We start from the raw sequence: 23885 nt of genomic DNA, 5'->3' as shown, positions 1-23885 counted from the left end.
GCGACTTACTGTTGCAGCATGTGCTGGAGCCGACGGGAACACGCGACGGCGCGTGCCAGCTCGACGGTATCCATTTGGTATTGCTTGCGTCTGACCTGATCTTGCGATTGTCGTGTTGGTCTCTGGTAGAGCCTGAACTGAACGCGTTGAGCAGTGTCATCAGCGGAGTGCACCGAGACTTGAAAACCCAGCAAGGACATTTGAGATGTACATAGCGCCTTGGGTGACAACGTCGCTGTATGAAAATCGAATTACATGTACGATTGGGCATACGTGAGTAGACGATGCTACCGGGCGCATCCCAGATGTGTCTGTAACCTTGGATCCTAAGTCTCTGGGTAAAAGATTGCTCGCCCGATGTACGGATAAATCCCAGCGGATCGCCAAGCGCCGCGGTGGACATCCCCGATGCACTGATCGCCTCGGATGAGAACATTGCTGCTGACACTTGTATCAAATGAAAATGGAACAATGAGAAGCTCGCTCTGTTCGAGCATTTCGATCACTTTCCGAGCTTGTATAGATGTTGCGCATCGAACCTCGAAGTCCAGCAATAAGGGCTAATGAATTGATACGTCGTTTCAGGATTTTCGGCATTCGTTTTGGAGAGGCTTCTTCGACGCCGTTGGAATTCTTTAGGTCACCGGGATCAAGATGGTTCACGACGAACACGAGCACGGGTTCATCAGGGAATCGATATCATAATCCCATGCATGGGTACGACCCCTCGGCCTTGTCCTTGCCTTACGTATGGCATGCTCAGATCACGGATTCTTCAAAATTTTCGAACCCTCTGTTTCAAAGCATGCCGTCGAAAAGTCATCGCCGGCGCCGGATGGACGACGTATGCAACTTGAAGTCATGCCTTCACGACTTGTTCACAAGTTCTTACCAAAAGCTCACTGAACTTGTTCCGTCACAAAGTGAATTATCTTTGAAAGACAAATCGTCCACTCGTTGTGGCCATCGAGGACCCGGAATTCAACAGCAGCATGACATCTGCCAGGGCATTCCCTCTCTTACGTTTACATCGAGCGAGGTTTTGGAGTCGGATCTTCGTCATCCCAGCGATCGCCTCTGATGGAGCATGCGTCTCTGCTTCGCACGAGTGGAGCATACACTTATCGAGGTTTATTTCTCGGCTTGTTCTCCAGTATGGAGTTTCCATCTGCTGCATGTTTCATCGTTGACAAACTTGCATTTTACAAATACCTTATTGAATCAAACAGCGTTCGCTTGCGTATGCAGCAGGTAGCGTACTCGCCGAGGGCATTCCCCTGAGGAGTTCCTGGATCTCGGGGCACAGCACCGGGCGCGGAACCCGAGGGACCTACTCAGGTTAGCCGTGTGCACTCGTCAAGAGCGTGCACCGATCGCTAAAAGAAGCGTTCACGCTCCATATTTCATTCCTCGAAGAAGAATGTTTTGGTGCGTTTACGGGAAAACCCTGGTATTGCAAAGCATCACCGCGTCGAAAGGCACACCGAAGTTTCAGACAAAGAAGATGAACATGGCACGGAAAGCGCAGATCGCGACCACCGCCCGTCCAGGTAATGCGTGCACAACAACAAAGAACAGAGACAACGGGACTTGAACGCTGCCATCACGATCATTTGGCGTCTGATAATAGCACCAGACGAAATGGATCGACCGGAATACTTCAGGCTGCAGATGATCGAACCGAAGAGGAGGCATTCACACATAAAAATCCCACAGAGAGACTCGTGCCGATGAACGTCGAAACAGAGCCACACCTCCGCGAGTACGTCCGAGTCACGAACCTGGACCCGTTCCATGTAATACGATCAGGACATCCGTGTGGAAGCATAGGTCATGGAACTTGTTTACCGGTATCCATCGCGCAATGCAGAATCCATCATCCATCCGAGACCTTCTTAGATAATGTTACTTGGAGGTAGAGCATTCGGTGGATACCTCACCGCGCACTGAAAACAAACCCAAAAAGAAAAGAAAAATGCGCATAATCGGAGAACGCTGGCCTTAGGAAACGTTTTCTCCATGAAAAACATCCATCCGAGACCTTCTTAGGTAATGTAACTTGGAGGTAGAGCATTTGGTGGATACCTCACCGCGCACTGAAAACAAACCCAAAAAGAAGAGAAAAATGCGCATAATCGGAGAACGCTGGCCTAAGGAAACGTTTTCTCCATGAAAAACATCCATCCGAGACCTTCTTAGATAATGTTACTTGGAGGTAGAGCATTCGGTGGATACCTCACCGCGCACTGAAAACAAACCCAAAAAGAAAAGAAAAATGCGCATAATCGGAGAACGCTGGCCTTAGGAAACGTTTTCTCCATGAAAAACATCCATCCGAGACCTTCTTAGGTAATGTAACTTGGAGGTAGAGCATTTGGTGGATACCTCACCGCGCACTGAAAACAAACCCAAAAAGAAGAGAAAAATGCGCATAATCGGAGAACGCTGGCCTAAGGAAACGTTTTCTCCATGAAAAACATCCATCCGAGACCTTCTTAGATAATGTTACTTGGAGGTAGAGCATTCGGTGGATACCTCACCGCGCACTGAAAACAAACCCAAAAAGAAAAGAAAAATGCGCATAATCGGAGCATGCTGGCATAAGGATACGTTTTATCCATGAAAAACATCCATCCGAGACCTTCTTAGGTAATGTAACTTGGAGGTAGAGCATTTGGTGGATACCTCACCGCGCACTGAAAACAAACCCAAAAAGAAAAGAAAAATGCGCATAATCGGAGAACGCTGGCCTAAGGAAACGTTTTCTCCATGAAAAACATCCATCCGAGACCTTCTTAGGTAATGTAACTTGGAGGTAGAGCGTTTGGTGGATACCTCACCGCGCACTGAAAACAAACCCAAAAAGAAAAGAAAAATGCGCATAATCGGAGAACGCTGGCCTAAGGAAACGTTTTCTCCATGAAAAACATCCATCCGAGACCTTCTTAGGTAATGTAACTTGGAGGTAGAGCATTCGGTGGATACCTCACCGCGCACTGAAAACAAACCCAAAAAGAAAAGAAAAATGCGCATAATCGGAGAACGCTGGCCTAAGGAAACGTTTTCTCCATGAAAAACATCCATCCGAGACCTTCTTAGGTAATGTAACTTGGAGGTAGAGCATTCGGTGGATACCTCACCGCGCACTGAAAACAAACCCAAAAAGAAAAGAAAAATGCGCATAATCGGAGAACGCTGGCCTAAGGAAACGTTTTCTCCTGAAAAACATCCATCCGAGACCCACTATCGTACGAAAAATCGCGCGCGATGCTCCGCTGTGCCGCCGCCGCCGCCGCCACCCCCTCGCCCCGAATCAGCATCGATGCATCGCGCGATGCAGTGCGCGCTGCCGCCGCGCCACCCCCAGGGCGCTGCTGCAATCCATCGATCGATCGCTCGATCGATCGATGGATTGCCTCCGCTACCCAACCCCTTTAACGGTTAGCGATTACCGAGCGAGCGCAGGGACTCGAACACCTTCGTTTCTGAGCACTGATCAACGCTGCTGAGAAAACGTGTTGACTACACCATGGATCGTATTTTGAACGTGTCTGAGACGCGGTTTACGTTCCATATAGACTCACTGGAGAAACCGACACTGCTCACGCTGAAGCTTCGCAACGAGGCGAACGATCACGTGGGGTTCAAGGTCAAAACAACGCGTCCGAAGCGCTACTGTGTCAAGCCAAACGCGGCAAAACTAGCACCCGGAGAGACGCTTGACCTTCAGGTGCAGCTACAACCGCTAAAGCGAGTGGTTGCGGACGCGTGCGCCGCGTTGGTACGGCAGGCGGAGAGCCGCTCGAGCGGTGGCGACGCCACCAGCGCCACACCCGCTGCCGACGTGCTCACCTATGACGGTCTGAAACAGGAGCTCAGCAAGGAACTCGAGGATAAGTTTTTAATCCAAGGCTTGTTACTGGAAAACCGGTCCTTCGACGCGGGTCTGTTCGATACCGTTGATCGTGAGGAGGTTTTCGAACAAAAGTTTCGCTGTGAGTTCCTGTTTAATCAGGATACTTTGGAGAATATGCTCCAGAGCTACCGAGCGCGAATGTCGCAGTCCGTGGACAGTGGAGGCAAGTCAGCGGCCTCTGGTATGGATGCAGGCACACCGCCGGCATCGGCGAGCGCGCAAGCAAGCGAGCGCCTCGACGGTGACGCGGTACGGATGGCAGGTGTCGGGGCGGGTGGTGGTTCAGCGGCGGCGCCCTCTGTGCACTGGGACGATGCTGCAACGGAGCAGTCGAAAGCAGCAGCAGCAGCAGCAGCAGCAATCACCCCGGATCACATGACAGAGACGGAGACACGAGAAGAGTCGGAGACGGCTCGACTGCGGCGCGAGCTGGCGCGGAGTCAGGCAGAGGTGGCCCTGCTCAAGTCGCGACTCGAGAGCGCCAGCCGCTTGCTCAAGAGTTCGAGCACGGGCGCGTTGGGTGCCTCACCACATCCAACGCTACTCATCCTACCGTGGGTGCAACTTGTGATGGCGATTTTACTGGGAATACTTCTGGGTAAGTACGTGCTTGCCGCTTAGAGTCGGCTCGAGATAGACACCTCGTGTCGCCAGCGCTCGGTCACTGATGCTGCAGATCCGAGGTGTAATTCGCGATGAGCTGGCGGCTGGAGATCCTCCGGATCCGGACCCCACTTGCATGCCCTAGAACGAATAGCATGGGCATGGACCTCGTCGGGGCGGTAATACACCATGTCCGTTGTCGCGCCTGTCCAGTGCACGGCCTTGAATCCGTTGGAGCGTACGAACAGCGATACCACCGGGGGTTTCACCCACAGGGTAGACGCTGGTGCCGTTGTGGCAGCGGCATCCGCAGCGACGGCACCCGAAGCGCCTCGTCTCGCTCCGAAACGTTTCCGTGCACGTCACTACTCCACGAACGTACGCCACAGCTTTCGCGAGCGCCCTACGAACTTGATCTAGCGCTCAGAAGATCGCTGCGTCGCTTTGCTGCCGGGGACTAGAGACCTGCGAGCCCAGACCGCTACCTGCTGCGTTTTCACGCCTGAAACAATGTTCAAGCGCGCATGCCACTGGTGCACTGGGTGCGCTGGCGATCAAGCAATGCACCAAGAACGCATCACGCCGTTGCAGGCAAAGTGCGTTTGCCTCACCAGCGTCTCCAAAGCGTCGCACGTGCTTCAACGCCTGCGCATCCTCACTCCGCACTGCGCTCGCCATACCATCGCCACTCTTCAGGACGCAGAAAACGTCGGCGCATGCTGCGCTCCGGCGCGCTCACTGAGCAACGCTGCTTTCGGATACGAAATAGAAACAGAATGCCCTACGCTTTACCGGGGCGCATTACCAGGTCATGGAGGCGCGCACTTGGCCCTGGTGGCGTTCAGCACTCCAAATCATGCCAATCTTAAACGTTGGTTGTTGCCATTCAACAACGTAATTGGTCTCTAGCGGCACAAACGAGTCCTTTGCAGCGCACAACGGCGACGAGTACCCGCTGCAGTAGAGCCAGACCCGTTCAGCGGCTACGCGCAAGGGTCCCCAGACCTGTTGACCGCAACCCAGGTGCAGACTCGTCGGAAACGCCTCGTACTGGTAAAGCAGTGGACTCGGCACTCCAAACGATTGTCGCACGCGTATGAGGAATCCGGTGGCGTCCAAAAAGCGACGCTGGAAACATCCGAACTGGGCGCGTAGACCGCCTACCAGCGCACCGCGTAGCGTCCACGGCTCTTGGTCAAACGAGCATCGCGTACGTTCGAGTCGAGCATCCAACGCCGCAAAACTCGCCAGGTACGGTCGAGTGCGCTGGGCACGCGTGCGTCGACCTGCATAGAGCAGGCTCTCTACCTGCACTCCGTACTGAATCACCATCCGCTGGACCCGCTCGTCCGTTCGGACAACGCTACGAGCGGGCACAGTCGATAGCAGTGCACTCGACGGCAGCACCGCCGCATCCACCCGTTCGTACCCGATATGCACACCCTCGAGGACGCGGGCTCGTGGCTCCGGTGCCGAAACACGTCGCCGTTGCCAGAGCGTACCTCGCGCGAGCCAGTGACGGCCGAGTCGGGTCCACGGACAGCTGCGTGGAAGCGGCCATGTGACCTCGTCTGCGGTAGCGTGCACCTCCAGGGGCAGAAACGGCTGAAACGCAACCTCATCCGAATGATACGATAGCTGGAAGGATCGCGATCCACCGAAAAGCAGCTCGACACGCCCCGAGCTACGCAATCCATCGCGAAGAGCGGGGCGTCTCGCAGCGCTCACGTTCAACTCCGTCGAGTTGCGGCTCGATGTGCTGCTACGCGCTGCTGCAAGTGCAGCGTCCGCTACGAGCGCCTGCCGCATCTGCTGACGCTGGCGGGGGTTTTCCGCAGTTAACCGCGAGCTGGCCTCCGTCGGATGCGCGGCACCTGCCGTAGCACCAGCAGGCACCAAACGGTCGTCGTCTGACGCCTCGCCACTGCCCGCTACGACAGCGATGCGTCCGCTACTCCGAGCCGACGTTGACGGCTGCTCGAGCCAGAACTGCACATGTGCACGAATGCGACCAAAACTGGTTCTCTGGTTACGCAACGCGAGCGATGCGTGCAGAACCCAACGACGCAGAAAAGGTATCGAAGCCGCCAAGCGCGTCAGAAGATCGACTTGCCCGTGTACACGAGTACCAGCTGGTGCCTGGAGTGAATCCGTCCAGAGCGGCCAAGAGAGGTAGAAACCGCCGTGCTGCTCCACATCGTACGCAAATCGCGTCATACTGCGACCCAGATCCAACAACTGGTCGAGAGCGGCAGGAGAGAGACCTCCTTGGCCGAGGCTCAGTTGACGCTGCAACACGGGCAGCGCCAAACGTTTGTTGACCTTCAGCAGCGCACGCTGGATACGCATTTCCGGCTCCTGGTGTGGCCGGTCGTGCCAGCACAACCGACTCGCCTCGAGCTGTGCACCGGGGTGTTTCGGTCCACTACTGGGATCCCACTCGAGTCGCGCATCGTAGAGGGCACGTTCGCTGAAGTGAATAGCCTCCGCGAGCCGGGGTTGGTCGGCGACCCATTCGCGAAGGCGTGCGGGTCCCATACGAAGTTGCACTCGTTCCGCACGAAGCCGCAAGTAAGCGGCCTCGGGGTCGTAGGTACTCATTGTTGCGAGAGTTTGCATATCCCTGTCATGAGGGCGGCTTCCAGCAGCAGCAGCAGCAGCAGCCTCCGGTTGAACGATATTCGTCTGTGCCGTTTGTCGGTAGGCGCTGTTCGAAGCTCGAGAGCGCGTTTGCCAGCCGCGAGCACCCTGCGGTTCACTGTCCTTCAGACGACGGAAGAAGCTTCGGCCCCAGGGTAGGCCAAGCGCGGTGACCTCATCAAACGTCTCCAGAGCTGGCAGTAAATGCTCTTCCTGGTCAGGTACCGCCCTGTGGATCCGCAGTGCACCCGCGACCCGATCACAGGTCAGTCGGCGCTGCTCCAGGTCGTAGGTGCAGCGCCCGCCCACCAGAACACCGCCGTGAGGCGACCAGTCCTCTGCCTGTGACGTTGAAGGAGCATCCGCCACAGAAGAGGTTGACGGAGCCGCCAGTGGCGGATTCTGATACGCCCCCCATCGACAGATGACGGGTCCCGCGGCCTGCACGATGCCGCGTGGCATATCCAGGAGCATGCCGGGGGCCCGGATGGCGGCATCACCGACCTGGAGTACCGCATGGCCTCGGAGAATCACTTGTTGACGGGAGAGGTCGAGTTTGTCCTGTTCCACGGTAGATGAAGATGTGGATTCGCGTGTGCTCTTGGTTTCAGGTGTCGATGCGACTGGTTCCAGAGCGGGTCCAACGAGCACTTCATCGGCGCTGAACTGTAAGTTCAGAGGGTGCTTTGGTATTGGGAGGCGATGATTGGTCGCTTTCTGACGTAGACCATGCGAGCGTTGTGCTGCGAACCAGTCAGCGTGCAGCGCCTCCCAGTCGAGCTGGTCGACGTTGGCAACGTCTCGTGTTTGGGTCTCCAGCGTTTTGAGCGCCTCGGCAGGCAGGCCTTGCGGATAGAGCTGGACTTGGCCGGCGGCAATGCTGCCGCAGGGGCATCCCTCCCGGAAGAGTTCGATCCGAGGTCGCACAAGACGGGGTCCGCTCGGGTATTTTCCCGGCTCAAGTGACGACATTGCGGTATGCCGGTGCGTTGTGCTCGCGAAGCGGTGCCCTGTCTGTTGTGTCGCGTCACCAGAGTCGAGTCCCGTGGCCGCGTCGTGTTTCCCCCGGGCATGCACCGAGTCGTCGTTCAAGATATGGCGTAGGTGCACCGGCTGCGGTACCGGGACTGCACTGAAGCAGTTCGGAGTACAGCGCGGCGTTTTGCACGAGCGCTAGTCTAGTGGCGCTTGGTTGTTAAACAACTGGACTGCAGAGAAAAGTTTGCGATTCTAGCAGCAGCAGCAGCAGCAGCAGCAGCAGTAGTAGTAGTAGTACTGTTCCCCGCAACCAGTCATCAGCCAAGCGCCGGGTGCGTTGCTACCCGGCCGTTTCGAAACCAAATACACAATGCAATTCTGTAGCCTGGGCACCGTGCTGTTGTTTGAAGCGCTGGACGGTGCTTGTGCAGTGGCACGTCCCGGGCGCCAAGTCCAGTACAGGCTTGCTGCTCGGTGATCCCGGACTCAGACTCGGGATCAGAGGCAGCGCCCTTACCTAAACGTTCAAGCGCACAGCCTCTGGTCTCTGGTGTCCGCGTTACCTGCTCGAAGAGCCCTTGGCTCAGGTACTGCACCACCACCAGCGTCGTCTCAAAGCGAGAAGGTGTCCTTCAGACTGGGGTTCTTCTCAAGCTTTCTCCCGGTCTTTTTAGAGTCTAGAGTTCGTCCGTCTAACCAGATGTTTCTGGACGCGCACGAGACTTCCGTTCGTTAAGCACTGAGCCAGACTAGTTCCGGACGTCTACAGCTTGCTTCTAAAGTTGCGTCGCTTCTGAGTCGGTCTCCTCGGGCGTTGCTGGTGCGCTCGGCAGCGTTCTGTCGACGCTGGCGTCCGCCGCACGACCTCGACTCCAAGTCATTGGCTTCACCGAGACGTCCTTGGAACGTTCCGTGCGGCAGTCGTACGTGAACGTTGAGGTTGCTTGTCGTGTTCCAGTTGTAGAGGCACTCTTGTACTTGGACGTTTCGCTCTTACCGAGCGGTACCCCTGTGCGGTATCCTGTGGACGTTGGAGTCGTCCGCAGCGCCCCTCTTGTGCGGTGCGTACTTCACTGGGCAGGGTGACGCGAGTACCAGCAAGTCGGGTGCAGCGTCTGCCCCCTGAGCTCAAGTCACGAACATCAGAGCGTTGATGGCACTGACCTACGCCCTCTTGGTTGCTGTCGTGGGTTTGGCCCTCGCCTGCGACTGGCGCTGGTTTGTTGTAGCGGCCCGGGAGCTGGGCTGCTCGCTTACTTTTCGAAACGTTTCCCTGGCAACGCTCCAGCTGCTCGTTTACATTGGTGTTCTTGCCCTTTTGAGCGAAGCGCTTCCCGGTTGGGTCTACCCGGGAACGATTCCCGCGGATGGCTCTAAGCGCATTCACTACAAGTGCAACGGTCTCGCTGTGCTGGGGTCTACGGTGGCGATATGGGCTGCTCTGGGCTCTGGGCTGGGCGCTTGGACCTGGTCCTATCTTGCGGATAACGTGGGTGCGTTTCTGGCGGCAGCAAACCTGCTGGCATGGAGTCTTGCCACGTTGTTGCTGCTTCGCCAGCGTTGGCGATCGCGGGCCTCCGCGAGCACCGGACCCAGTCAGCGGTCTTGGCTGCGAGACTTTATTCTCGGTGCCGAACTGAACCCGCACTTGGGTCGGTTTGAGCTCAAGTTTTTCTGGCTACGGCCATCGATGATCGGTTGGATGTTGCTCAACCTCTCCATTGCTGCCAAGCAGTGGCACGCTCTAGGCCGTGTAACAACGCGCATGCTGCTGACGCAGCTGATCATGAATGGTTACATCCTGGACTACTTTTGGCACGAGAGCAAGATGACCACGACTTGGGATATTGTTGCGGAACATTTTGGTCTGATGTTGATCTGGGGCGACCTGGTGTTCATCCCGTTCGTTTTCAGTACTCCAGCGTGGTGTCTGGTGCACGATCAACGGCGTATGTCGGTAGGGCTTTTGCTGGGCACGCTGATTACCGTAGTGCTTGGTGGATGGATTTTCCGCTCTGCAAACTCGCAGAAAGATGCTTTCAAGAGGGACTCTCAGCGACCAGTTAGCAGCTGGTTCGTCAGCTGGTCGCGCGGCATACCTCGTTGGCACCGCCTCGAGCGCGAGACGTCCCAGACGGGTGTGACGCATGGAACCGCAACCAAAGCCGTGAATCGCACCTTTGGTGGCGGTCGACTTTTAGCCTCTGGTTGGTGGAGTGTAGCCCGTCACTCGAACTACCTCGGAGATTTGCTGCTTGCACTGGCGTTCAGCATGCCGACGCTTGGCGGAGCGTACCGTTTTGTTGCGTTTATATATTTTTTCTATTTACTGCTGCTTTTGATTCACCGAAGTCAGCGTGATGAAGCTCGCTGTCGACAAAAGTATGGCGCCGCGTGGCGCGCCTACTGCGAAGCTGTTCCCTACGTGCTCCTCCCCGGAGTCTGGTGAGACCGCCCGATACGCTTGTCTAGTGCGCACATAACGCATGCCTTGATATGGAACCCGGAGCTGTTCCCAGTAAAATTAGGTCGTTCGTTCGTTCGTTCGTTCGCCTGTATTTTGTAGGAATCGCTTGAATACCGTACGTCTTCAAACGTGCGGCGCAAGCATCAGACCAGGACTCTTTTTGTACCATCGTAACGCAAGAGCTCGGTATCGTGGTGCCCCTGAAGCTTTTCCCGCCCGATTGCACACGTGCATGGATACACAGATCTACTGAAATATCGATACGTTTATACGCAGACTGAAGGATTCCTGTCGACGTGAACAAACGGCTTCACGGATAACCGGTGAGAAGGTTACGTGTATACGCGAGTAGAGGACGCGAAGGGTGCAGGCCGGTCCATGCACATGCTCCGAAACATATTGATACAAATATGTAAAGATGGGGAAAATCGGATGCATGCATGCCATGCGCACGCAAACACACATTCACATATGGAGTCAACAAGGAGCATTCATTTGGAATCGTTACAAACTTGAAGCAGTGCGTATCGTTGAAGCAGGAGGTTTCCGGCAATACCCGCGCGCAGATATCCGGATGCTGCTGGGCGTCTGAACGTTTCGGGTACCAGCTGTGTCCATGTATCTGTTTGTCACATATGGAGTCAACAAGGAGCATTCATTTGGAATCGTTACAAACTTGAAGCAGTGCGTATCGTTGAAGCAGGAGGTTCCCGGCAATACCCGCGCGCAGATATCCGGATGCTGCTGGGCGTCTGAACGTTTCGGGTACCAGCTGTGTCCATGTATCTGTTTGTCCCATATGGAGTCAACAAGGAGCATTCATTTGGAATCGTTACAAACTTGAAGCAGTGCGTATCGTTGAAGCAGGAGGTTCCCGGCAATACCCGCGCGCAGATATCCGGATGCTTCTGGGCGTCTGAACGTTTCGGGTACCAGCTGTGTCCATGTATCTGTTTGTCCCATATGGAGTCAACAAGGAGCATTCATTTGGAATCGTTACAAACTTGAAGCAGTGCGTATCGTTGAAGCAGGAGGTTCCCGGCAATATCCGCGCGCAGATATCCGGATGCTTCTGGGCGTCTGAACGTTTCGGGTACCAGCTGTGTCCATGTATCTGTTTGTCCCATATGGAGTCAACAAGGAGCATTCATTTGGAATCGTTACAAACTTGAAGCAGTGCGTATCGTTGAAGCAGGAGGTTCCCGGCAATACCCGCGCGCAGATATCCGGATGCTTCTGGGCGTCTGAACGTTTCGGGTACCAGCTGTGTCCATGTATCTGTTTGTCCCATATGGAGTCAACAAGGAGCATTCATTTGGAATCGTTACAAACTTGAAGCAGTGCGTATCGTTGAAGCAGGAGGTTCCCGGCAATACCCGCGCGCAGATATCCGGATGCTTCTGGGCGTCTGAACGTTTCGGGTACCAGCTGTGTCCATGTATCTGTTTGTCACATATGGAGTCAACAAGGAGCATTCATTTGGAATCGTTACAAACTTGAAGCAGTGCGTATCGTTGAAGCAGGAGGTTCCCGGCAATACCCGCGCGCAGATATCCGGATGCTGCTGGGCGTCTGAACGTTTCGGGTACCAGCTGTGTCCATGTATCTGTTTGTCCCATATGGAGTCAACAAGGAGCATTCATTTGGAATCGTTACAAACTTGAAGCAGTGCGTATCGTTGAAGCAGGAGGTTCCCGGCAATACCCGCGCGCAGATATCCGGATGCTTCTGGGCGTCTGAACGTTTCGGGTACCAGCTGTGTCCATGTATCTGTTTGTCCCATATGGAGTCAACAAGGAGCATTCATTTGGAATCGTTACAAACTTGAAGCAGTGCGTATCGTTGAAGCAGGAGGTTCCCGGCAATACCCGCGCGCAGATATCCGGATGCTTCTGGGCGTCTGAACGTTTCGGGTACCAGCTGTGTCCATGTATCTGTTTGTCCCATATGGAGTCAACAAGGAGCATTCATTTGGAATCGTTACAAACTTGAAGCAGTGCGTATCGTTGAAGCAGGAGGTTCCCGGCAATATCCGCGCGCAGATATCCGGATGCTGCTGGGCCTCTGAACGTTTCGGGTACCAGCTGTGTCCATGTATCTGTTTGTCCCATATGGAGTCAACAAGGAGCATTCATTTGGAATCGTTACAAACTTGAAGCAGTGCGTATCGTTGAAGCAGGAGGTTCCCGGCAATACCCGCGCGCAGATATCCGGATGCTGCTGGGCGTCTGAACGTTTCGGGTACCAGCTGTGTCCATGTATCTGTTTGTCCCATATGGAGTCAACAAGGAGCATTCATTTGGAATCGTTACAAACTTGAAGCAGTGCGTATCGTTGAAGCAGGAGGTTCCCGGCAATATCCGCGCGCAGATATCCGGATGCTTCTGGGCGTCTGAACGTTTCGGGTACCAGCTGTGTCCATGTATCTGTTTGGGAGGCGCTCGGGAGCGGGCTCCAGGAGGAGCTCGCCTTGCTCGTCAATGATGCGTGGAATGAGCCCAGGATCGTCCCGGTTTCGGTGCTTTCGTTGGAGCAAGCCACGGACCGCAGTACCTGGTTCCCCGCACCTGGTCTAACTCGGTCATGCCGATCGCATACAGCACCTTCTCGATGCCTCCAGGTCGGTACAGGCTCACTGGTTCAGCGCATGCAGACCATCGGTGAGGCTTCGTTCCAAGCAGACTGATCTGGCCTTGGAGCGTGTACCAGCTGCACAAAGTATCCTGTACCAGGCCGGCGGGACCTGTCACTTGACGTCGTTCTCGTAGAGTGCGTTCCAAAGCGCCGCGCTGGTCGTTAGACGGTCGTGCTGCGCGCTGCGGATATCGTTATACAGTGGGTTACTGCCATTATGATACATACACGCGCGTACACGAGTGCAGTATCGTCCGCTTCGATGTCGTTTATGAGATCCGAAGCGAGATGCAGTGCTCGCGTTATCGTTTCCCCCAGCCACCAGATATCGATTCTGCATGATGATGGAAATTGGTCGCCAAAATCATGCGAGGCCCAGTAAAAGATAACCCCGGAGCGCGCTCCAGATGTCGCATCCTACTTGACAGCGCGGCGCTCAGAGCCCAGAAACGGGACGTCAACCTCATAACCACAGCGACGAACTGAATGGTATGGGCACACGAGACGACGCAGCAGTGACCCGGCTGTGCATCGCTGTACGCGGTACCAGTGCGGTCTAACGGAACAGCCAGAGTGGACGTGCGCTGGTCTCGCATCCTCGCTTTCGAGTGCCTGCAGCATCAGCAAGCAAGCAAGCAAGCAAGCAAGCAAGCAAGCAAGCAAGCAACCCTTCCTTCTGTGCATCCTCCCTATTGCAACATCACGCGTCTCGATCCATGGTCCATGGCTTGGTCGGTGGCGCGCTTGCCCTCAAACTGCGCCATAGCCCAGAGGTACAGTTGACGCTCCGACGCAGGCAGCGAAACGCGGTGCGTACTGAGTGCTGCAGTAAAGTCCTCAGGTAGCACCACAAGTTGTTCAGTCACGTGCAGTGTGCTCGCAGTCGTTGCTGCAGCGAGCACAGTTCCCGATGCTGCCTCTGCCGCCATGCGCTTCTCAGCGCAGATCAGCGTCGAGGAGCACAGCGCAGCCAGATCGGCTCCCGTTGATCCAGATGTTTGCTCCGCGAGCATCGCAAGCAGCTTTTCCCGCTGAGCGTCATCAAGTGGCTGTCCAGTGCGCCTATCGATGATGAACCAGTCCCGGGTACACCGCTGGAGGATCGCTTGACGCTCTGACATGTGCGCTGGCGGGTCCAGTCGAATCCACTGATCAATACGTCCGGGCCGCAACAGCGCAGGATCCACCAGATCCGGGCGACATGTCGCTGCGACCACAAACACGCCAGTGTCCAGAGATTCAACGCCATCCATTTCCGTTAATAAAGCGTTCACGATGCGGTCAGTGACGCCGGTACTGCGCTCACCGGTCCCGCCTCGCTTCGGGGCAAGGCTTTCGAATTCATCGAAAAAGATCACACAAGGCCGTTGCTGTCGTGCCTTGGAGAAGAGCGCTCGCACGGAGGCTTCGCTGGCACCCACGTACTTGTTCAGGAGCTCAGGACCCTTGATGTGCACAAGCCGGAGGCCCGCTTCGGCAACGGCGGCTTGCACTAATGCCGTCTTTCCCGTGCCCGGCATCCCGTAGAGCAGTACACCGGCTGGTAAGCGAATCGGTGCCTGGCGATAGATGACTGGAAAGCGTAGTGGTAGCACGAAAGTGTCCACGAGAACGGTTTTCGCTTTCTCGAGCCCGCCCAGATCCGCGAGTACCGGTTGGTCAGTTCCGGCAACATCCGTCGGGGTCACCAGCGCGTTGCCCAGCAGCGGCTGCAGGGCACCGGTTGCAGATACCGCCTCTGCTTCATCTTTGAAGATGCTCCGAAGCAGCGCGACTTTAAGCAAGTCTGCCGGGGTGTGCAGATCGGCAATTTCACTCTCGTGTACTCGACCTGCAAAAGCACTTTTCTCCTGTTCAGTGCTGGGCAAGGGAAGTTCATGTCGCGTGTCCAGCACGTCACCGCTTATGCCGCCGGGGAGCAGCGGTCCCGCAGCGGTGCCTACGCGTTCCATCGTCACGGTAACGATGATGGCTACGTTGGCGAGCTGTGTGCAACGTTCCAGGACGGCAGCAATCTGCTCCATGAGGTTCGGCAAGCCCAGCGCCCGTCCACTGGAAGCGTTCGTTATTCCAGCGCTGGCGATACCGGTCTCGTCAGCCAAAAGCGCATCCAAATCGTCCAGTACAAGAACGGCGGGTCGACCAGCCATGCCTCCGACTAGGTCATCGAGTAGCTGGCGGATCCCTTCGCTGTGGTAGCTCGCCCCAGACTGGAAGATAGAGCGACATGGGATGTACACGGGCCGTGGTTGCAGACGACAGCGCAAGCTACAATGCATGGCGATTGCCCAGGCGACATGCGACTTACCGGAGCCAGCGGCACCGCCGAGGAGCACAACGCGTCCCTGTAAGCGCGAAAACCGAACCGGCGGCGTGCTTTGATATGCGGCAAAAACTGGCTCCAAAGCTTCCACAAGGTATTCCACCAGTTGCTTGCCGCTCTGGTTGCCGTACACAACAGGCAGTTGGCCCCAGTCGTAGCGTCGAATCGAGGACGCAGCCGAGGAGTCCCGGCCAGTTCCAACGCAGAGGTCGTGCGCCCGCGCCCAGCAGAACGGCGGTGCGTATGCAGTTCGAACGTGAAAGGGCGGTACGCTCGAATCGACGGTTACAGACAACACCACTGACCCCGGAGCATCTGTAGCGGCATCCGCTGGCTCCCACACGAGCACCAGCGACGCTGCAGGTGTCTTGGTGCTGCTGCTGCTGTTACTACTGGTATCCAGCAACTGCTTGCGTGGCATGCCCAGGGCTATAAGCGTCTCCGGGTGGACGGTTCCCGTTGCACCCAGGCACTCTGGACCGTCGACTTCACCAACTGCTGGTACTACGCGGACCCGAAGCTCTGGTTTCATGTTGTGTGAGACAGCGTTCGGCGACGCATTCCCGTCGTCGTCAGTCGCGGAGCCTGCAGCCCAGCCCGGTGGAACGAAAACCAATTCAGTGCCCAAACTCAGCCAATAGCCACGAACGGATCCCTGCACGAGCGAGTTGTGAGTGCCGGCAGCGCCCAGCAAATGCTGCTTCAGTGCGACCGTCTCGGTGATGCGAACTTGGCGCACCGTAACAAGCACAGGCTGTGGCTGATCCACTAGATAGATAGGGATGCATTGATCCCATTGTACAAGTCGGAGTTGGCGCAGGAGCTCTCGCTCAATCCATTCTCGGTGCTGGTGCAGCCGTTGCCAATTCTCTTCGTCCAGCGCTTCGAGAATAACACGCTCCGCTATCTCCAGTTCGTTTCGGGGTACGACGGAAACTTGAACAGTCACCGTTTCCAGACTGGCATCTGCGGATGCTCTGTTCCCCGGCTTTGTTCGGCTGTCGCCGGGCGGCGGTGACGCTGTTGGCAGGTCCGGTCTGGCCGCCGCAGAGGCTCTACGGTGCACGGGCGCTGCTGCTGCTGCTGCTGCTGCTGCTGTAGTCGTTTGCGCAGTCGACGACACGGCAGGTGCGGCATCGCGCACCAGCAGACCGTTGCATGCTGCAAGCTCCGACGCGATCTCCACCTCTGGACGCAGCCGTGTAGCTATGGTACGAGAGAGACGACCACGATGCCAGCCGACCAACAGCTGGTTGTTGAGAAGCAACGGCACGACATGTTCTTGGAGAGTGCGTGCGAGTTGCGCCTCTGCCACCGCGCTGGTTGTCGAACTGCCGGTAGGAGGCAGAGACTTTTCAAGGAACGCTGCCAGCGCCGACGGCACTGCAACAAAGCAGTCTCGAAAGCGGTTCGTGGCTCGCAGAACGCACGTTATGGTAGCATTCGTGCTTTTCTCGTCCGGCACTAGAGTCTGGGTACCCATAGACCAACGTTCGATTCAAAAGCTTCGTTACCCGTCACAGTTCGCGGAAACGTGCCACCAATGTAACGAGCGTGCCGCACCGAAGCTATTCTGGAGACCAGTGTGAGTCCTTGGCCACACTGCAGGCGCTTTCTCCAGGCGCGCCGCGAACCTCTCCAGGAGCTAGAGCTTAGCGCTTTGGCTTCGCTGCTCCGCCAGGCTCGGTCTTTGGTGGTGCATTCAAGGAGCGGCAGGGCAACTCGCTGAGCGCAGGTGATGAAACGACACCGGGTAGTCGTCGTCGTCGTCGTCGTCGCCCAGGGCAAAGTCGGGTGTAGGCAGTGGTGGCACTCGCCGTTCTGAAACGGAGCGTGTGGCGTAGTCTATCGTAGTTACCGGATGGGGTCGCGATTCAGGAGGCGTCATCGCACTGCGCTGTGGTATCCTAGGGTATGTTATGGGATAAACTGTACAGTTTTATACACAAATGTGTCGTCGCTGCAGCATCAGCAAAATCAGCCTGCAACCATACATATCACGGATTCAGCATGCGCATGTTTACCCCATGAATGTGTGTGGTGCATAGCTTTGCGCATCCGCGTGTCTGTCTGCCGCCCATACCCGTCTCAGCATAGCATGGAGCAGGTCTGCCAAGCTAAGGCCGGCGTATAGCCTAAATCATGAATGTCTTCCCATTTTGTTCGACACAAGCTTTGGCGCGCTTTTTCTGCGACTGTTCCCGTTTCCTCTCCCGCATCGGCGGCTTTACGTAAGCCGGTCTATCCTTCCCTTCAGCTGCATTGTCAGCAGTCGAGGGATGTTCATGGTACAGTTCGAGTCCCTGTTACGTTGCTCCCAGCAGTTTTCTACGCATTTCATGTACAGAGGGTAGTTACGGTCTATACTTCGCTTGTAATTCTCATGTTCTTGGGATACAGCCCCGGTGTGCTGCTCGCAGCGATGACCTTTGACTGTGGTTAGGGCTTTCCAAGTGTCCTTCGCAGTACTACCAGCATCACCAACACCACTACCATCTCGTCCGCGTCCTTCTCTGAGCGCCGCTCGGCGACATGTGCATGCTCGATGCATAGCCTTGCTGGGTGCGGAAGGATGCACTCGATTCCCTTCTCCATTTCGACATCAGGTGCCGTGGCCTATGAGCACGGGTTTCTCCTGGGCGGTATCAATCCTCGGCGAATACGTTGCCCACTGCACGCACAAGCGCACGCTGCTCCATTTGATCAATGATTTTTTGCATGCAATGTTATCCGTGATGAAAAAGGACTGGATGGAAACTCCGGACTGGACACCAACTCGAAAGGTTTCGATCCGTCTACGCCCCTTTCATACAAAGCGGTGACGCAGCCTGTACTAGAAACGATTGCTGCGATGAATAAAGTCCAATTACAGGACCCATGTCCATGCAAAACAATAGGAGACCAGAGCCTCTGGCCGCATACCCAGCGACAAGTGTCGTGCCGCAGTTGCATGGCGTCTCCTAGAAAGCCACAAAGAGAGAACGATATGTCTTTCGAACGAAATTGATTATCCGATGAGACAAGTTCAGCGATTATTCGGCTTGAGCTGGTGAACATGTCGCCAGCAGACGACGATGACTTTCATAGCCGTCACGCTAGCGGTGGGATTTCCTGCGCCCTTGCGCCATCAAGCATAAAGCTTGAAACGTGCATGATTCTAGCATGCCGCACATGCACAAAGGAGAAGCGTGTAACCCGTACGTGCGAATCTGATCGTGATACCGGTTATTCGACGAAAGCCTGTTCGACGGCGACGTGAGGCATCGTGATTCTGTGAACGTACCGAGTTCCAGCGGCAAAGCGTCGAACAAATCACTCCAAAGACGTGACTGAGACGCATACTATGATACATGGATCCGTAAGCATTTCTTACTAGGATTTCAATGTCGAGCCTGTACACCCCAGAAGAAACTCCGGGAATAGAAGTCGAAAATCAGGCAAATAGCGAGCAGTCCACCACTTGATGTTCACCGACCGTGGATGTAGAGGCGGGCGCGTCGCAACGGTAGCACTATGTGCGCTGGGGCGCTGCCCGCACGACCCCGACAGCAGCCTTGTTCGACTACCACGACCGGTACCGTATTTCCTTGGCTGTTTGTGTGTGTGTGTGTGTGCGTGCGTGCGGGCGGGCGTGTGGACGTCAAACCGAACTCGAGTCACACGGGGAGGCCGTAGAGCGAACGCTCCGGAACGCGGCGCTGTGCTGGCTGGTAAACGCGTCCAGCGACCTGGACCTCTGGGTGCAGGCGGGCGTCTTGAGCGGTTACCGAACAGGTTCCGTACCGCGTACACTATCGAGCTACTGGGGTACGTCGGGGAACTCCAGCCCTGATTGGCTGCTGGTGATCGAGGTCATGTCTGGCCGAGCACCAGCAGCCGGAGTTCCTTCCCTGGAGCGCGTGCGCTTTCCAGTACTCGTTGGAGCGTTACTCATAACGGTGGCGTTGTGTGCAGTGACAGCGGCGCTGGCACAGGCCCTGTTCTCTATCGATGTGGTTTATTTGGAAGCGCTAAGCAAGGACACGCGGAGTGCATACCAACAGCAAGCACTGACGCTGCTTCCACTGCGGAGGCGCGGAAACTTGTTGCTCGTGACGCTCGTCCTGATCAGTACGGGTGCCCAGGAGCTTACCGCCCTGCTCGCAGATGCGCTGCTATCGGGCGGTACGGGCATGTCGCTGGTCCTGTCGACCGCGCTGGTGTTTGTCTTCGGCAACATGCTCCCTGTTGTGTACGCGCTGCAACCAGCGTATGGTTTGCGCCTAGCAGCCGCTTGTGCCCGAGTCATGCGTATCGTGCTGGTTGTCTTTTACCCGATAACCTTCCCGCTGGCCTGGATTCTCGACAAGACCGTGGGCAAGAGTGTGCTAGGCGTGCGAGCAATGAACCGGAACGAGTTGAGCTCGCTTCTCCAGTTCATGGATGAACACCACGTCGGCGACCTCGGCCGCGAGGAGTCGGCAATGTTGCAGGCGACCCTGATGCTGCGCGAACGTACCGCAGGGGACGTCATGACTGCTGCTGATGATGTGTACATGCTCTCCCTGGATCAGGTGCTGGACAGTAGGCTTGCCCTCGAATTGGTCCACAAGGGGCATTCTCGGGTGCCGCTCTACGACGGTGCCCGCGATAATATCGTTGCTTACCTGCTGGTGAAAGGTCTTATTGCGTACTCGCCGAGCGAGCGCCTTACCGTGCGCGATATCATGTTGCGCTACGCGGATCGCTGTGTGATCGCTACGGCACCGTTGGAGGTCTCGAGAAGCACCAGCCTGGAGGTGCTGCTGGCAGAGTTTCAGCGCGGGCACAGTCATATGGCTATTGTTTATGAGCGCCCACAGAGTAAGCGACCCAAGGAGCGCCACTTTTTAGGCATCGTCACCTTGGAAGATATCATTGAAGATTTGCTGAAGCAGGAGATTGTGGACGAATCCGATGTTTACTATGATATGCAGAGCAAACAGCCCGTCACACGTGCACATGCCGAGCGCTTCCTGTCCGCCAGCAGCGGTACTGTGGCCGGGTATGGCACCTCCCGGAGCTGCGAAGCGTCTGCAGCTCGACCTGCGGAGGCGGTCGCCACCAGAGCAGGCGGCGGTGCCCCAGCGCCAATCGCAACCAGTGACATAACCCTTCCGCGTCGCTCAATCGACCTAGCGCGCTCGGCGACGACCTCGATGCTGCTCTCGAGCAGCTACGGTGCGCACGGCGCTCCCGACACGTTGAGTAGTCGCGCGGTGCTGGGTATGCGAATGCCGTTATCGCGGCTGCGCGGCGCGGGCTACATCTCCATTCGGGAGGTTGACCTGAAAAAGCTAGCGCTGCGCGGTCGTCGCAAAGACACCAGCGAAACCGTACCGCGAAGGCCTAAAAAGTCGACGGATGCCCCGGGCAGTGCTGCGCGGGCGGCATCGGCCGACGGCACCGACGGCCCTTCGTTGCTGCCCACAGCAGCGCAAGATCGCAGGGATTCGACCGCGTCGCTGCATTCGCAGCCCGGCGTATCGTTGTTGGACAATCAGCGGATGTCGCTCGACGGAACCGATGACACGGGAAACGGGTCGTCGTCGGCTATCGCAGGTCGAACAGCTCCGCTACCGTCATCGGCCTCGACGAGTTACGATTCGTTGGCAGCCTCTGCAATCCCGCCGAGTGGATCCTCGTATGGAGATCCAGTGGTGCAGGGTGCCGGTGATCTGGTTATTTCGGGTCCTGATGCCCCAAGGCGAGCCGAAATCGGCGCAAGCAGCCACTATAGTGATCCTGAAGACGAAGCCGACGATGAAATTGACGAAGGCTACGACGACGCCTTGTCCATTCGTCGGAGTCGTTCCGCATACTGCATTCAAATGACAGATGTGACTCGGTCGGGCTTGGCGGACCTCGAGGCTGCCGCACCCGGCACAGCAGCGGAGCAGCAGCAGCAGCAGCAGCAAGAACGAGAACAACAGGTGGCGCCCAGCACGATGTGTGCGGCTAGTTCCAGGTTTCGCACACGCTTCTGGCCGATCAGGGGCCACAGCAGCGACGATGCCTTGTCAACAGAGCGCTCCCACGCTAGCCCAGATGAGACGGGCGCATGCGCAGCAGGGCAGTCTACGGCCCGGTCGACAGAGCGCACGTTGCTGCGGCGCCTGCTGCTTGCCGCCCGCTTGCCCCGACCTGGACCCATGGAGTAATGCTCTGGAGGTATTTATTCAACACTCGGGCAGCGGCAGGGCTGCCTCATGGACACGCACCGTTGCGAAGCACGCTCAACAAGGCACGGTGGACGACCACGCGCGTCCACAGTGACCAGCGCATGATCGCGCCTGTGAACCTGATCCAAAACGAGACACAGGCAAGCAACATGGCACCGAGTAAGCAACAGAAAAACGGCCTGGATCGTGCATGGTATGCACCCTCGCGCCAGAAATCTTCGCCACGAGCTGCCTATACGTCGATGGCGTCAGGTTCAAGGCGCTCGTTTGCGAAGCCAGACGCTCTGCCCGAGTCGACAAATCTCGCGGCGCCTACAGCGATCATCAGTGACGCATACGCAGTTCGTAAAGAGCGTCACAAACAGTTCCAAAGCGCTTTTTATATGCGTTCTCCAAGCGCGGCCTTTCACGCTGCAGTCACGAGGCGCACGCATGCATATGGAATGCGTGCAGCCGCATGGACATGCTGGTGTCGTCGCCGCACAGGTGCCCGTTGGAGTCTGGCAAAGCCGTATGCTCTCTGTAGGGGTAGTGCGGTAGGTAGGCTCGGCGTCCAACGAGTGACAAGGTTGATCTAGTCTGTATTTCATGCGGGGCGTCTCTGCGATGGAGCTCGTGTAAAGACCCAGCGTTTGTATAGGACCCGGTATTGCCATTCTCCTGAGCGTATGCAGCATATACGCATTCGGAAGCATCTGGAAAGATGCAAGTATCTTGTTTGCAGTGAATGACACGCATGCGTCCTCGACCTGAGCGCGTGCAGGATCTCAATGTATCTTGGTAAGGATGGCAAGGTGCATTCTGCATATTTGGCAACGGGTACGGTTTGTCCATGCCAGGCGGCAGCACGCGTGTACCTCGGCACCGGGGGCTTTCCTTAAAAAGTATTCGAATGTCAGCCTCGTGCCGGGTGCAACCCAGATGACGCACATGGTGCATTTCCGTGGCGGCGGCTGCGGCGGTATTCATAGCGGCTGCTTGATAAGCTGAGCATGCACCGCCGGGCACGCATCGTCGAGGGCGCAGGCGTCGCGTGACTGCAACCGTACCAGGGACCCCGACTCACCTGGGAATGCGCTCGACACGGGGTTCGCCTCAGTCGACGCAACCGACGCGATGCGCATGCTGCGCGACTGGATAACGTGAACGCGTACGCTTTGCAGTGCGTACGAAGCGCGAGTAACGCATGCCGGAATCCGGGGACGGCTCTGTAACCAACCCGTGTCTCACTTTCTTTCCACGCATCCGATGCCGCTTGCGCTGCTTCCGAGAAATGCGATACCAAAGCCTGCGAAACCGTACCAGACGGCGTCGAAGCGAGCATGCGGCCGGTTGTTGCAGAACGATCCGCGGCGCCACGAGACCCGTGTCAAACGCGTCGCGAACCTCCATTCAACCTCCTCGGAGCGCACCAGAAACGCATCAATCTTTCGGCTTCTCGTGCAAGTCGCATATCCATCCGCAACTCGCGGTACCCGGGGCTCATACAGATTGCTGTCGCCGCCATCGCTGCCACAACTCACGTGGATATCGCTGGAGTCGTTCCGCATCTAACTGTTGCAAGGCATCCAGTAGCGCGTTGATGCTTTCGTTCCACGTGAAAGCCCAGCGTCGACGAAGAAACTGCTCCAGATTTTCAAGCTGCTGCTGCTGCTGCGACTGCTTCTGCTGCACTGTCCCGGCAGCTGCAAAAGGCACCAGGTCCGGGATGACTCTACGGCCCGCGCTTTGCCAGTCGTAGTGGAGCTGCGGTCGTACACCACTTGTCCCGAGCTGCTCGCGTCTGCACGCGACCGCTTGCGCAGGCTGCTCTCCGACCAGACGGGACAAGTGCCAAGAAAACCCTGCCGCAGCTGCACAACCAACGGCGACAGCGTAGAGCCGATCGCGTAGCATCACCCGACAAGTAGCTAGGTCGGATGCCGCAAAGCACTTTTCAAAGTCGAATATCCTGTCACCAATAAGATTTATACAGATTTAGAGGGTAGTACAGGAAAATACTTGCGGAACTTTTCGAGTGCGTTTGTCGAGGCGCCTGCGAGGCCTCCCCAGTGACCTATCACCAGCGCGCACACTCGTCTGCGCGCGCGCCTGCCGATGGCGACGCGGGCGCGCCCGTGCCGA

General features: G+C 56.7%; 5 protein-coding genes and 1 non-coding gene across 6 annotated transcripts, besides 1 other annotated feature; 3 read left to right on the top strand and 3 right to left on the bottom strand.

Moving 5' to 3' along the window:
* Positions 1-3529: 3529 nt before the first annotated feature.
* On the top strand, positions 3530-4537 carry CYME_CMI031C (similar to VAMP-associated protein; the record flags this gene model as incomplete). Its single annotated transcript, XM_005536169.1, has 1 exon — positions 3530-4537. The coding sequence occupies one exon, from the start codon at positions 3530-3532 to the stop codon at positions 4535-4537; it is 1008 nt and encodes a 335-aa protein (XP_005536226.1).
* A 783-nt stretch (positions 4538-5320) lies between these two features.
* On the bottom strand, positions 5321-8131 carry CYME_CMI030C (hypothetical protein; the record flags this gene model as incomplete). The annotated part of the gene is made up of 1 exon (XM_005536168.1): positions 5321-8131. One exon carries the CDS (start codon positions 8129-8131, stop codon positions 5321-5323), a length of 2811 nt encoding a protein of 936 aa, XP_005536225.1.
* A 1159-nt stretch (positions 8132-9290) lies between these two features.
* Positions 9291-10586, top strand: CYME_CMI029C (probable C-14 sterol reductase; the record flags this gene model as incomplete). The annotated part of the gene is made up of 1 exon (XM_005536167.1): positions 9291-10586. One exon carries the CDS (start codon positions 9291-9293, stop codon positions 10584-10586), a length of 1296 nt encoding a protein of 431 aa, XP_005536224.1.
* Positions 10587-10861: 275 nt separating this feature from the next.
* Positions 10862-11740: a sequence feature (possible transcribed region).
* Positions 11741-13927: 2187 nt separating this feature from the next.
* CYME_CMI027C (probable AAA ATPase associated with peroxisome biosynthesis PEX1) lies at positions 13928-17044 on the bottom strand (the record flags this gene model as incomplete). The annotated part of the gene is made up of 1 exon (XM_005536166.1): positions 13928-17044. One exon carries the CDS (start codon positions 17042-17044, stop codon positions 13928-13930), a length of 3117 nt encoding a protein of 1038 aa, XP_005536223.1.
* Positions 17045-19415: 2371 nt separating this feature from the next.
* CYME_CMI026C (similar to cyclin M2) lies at positions 19416-21740 on the top strand (the record flags this gene model as incomplete). Its single annotated transcript, XM_005536165.1, has 1 exon — positions 19416-21740. One exon carries the CDS (start codon positions 19416-19418, stop codon positions 21738-21740), a length of 2325 nt encoding a protein of 774 aa, XP_005536222.1.
* CYME_CMI025T lies at positions 20492-23814 on the bottom strand. The gene has a single exon (XR_002461318.1). It is a non-coding gene; the product is annotated as a hypothetical transcript (transcript).
* Between the last annotated feature and the right edge of the window lie 71 nt (positions 23815-23885).

Source organism: Cyanidioschyzon merolae, chromosome 9, assembly GCF_000091205.1.
Source record: "Cyanidioschyzon merolae strain 10D DNA, chromosome 9, complete genome".
In the NCBI taxonomy this organism is placed as follows: domain Eukaryota; phylum Rhodophyta; class Bangiophyceae; order Cyanidiales; family Cyanidiaceae; genus Cyanidioschyzon; species Cyanidioschyzon merolae.
Note: the sequence above shows the minus strand (reverse complement) of the source record. Positions and strands in the feature narration are given on the sequence as shown.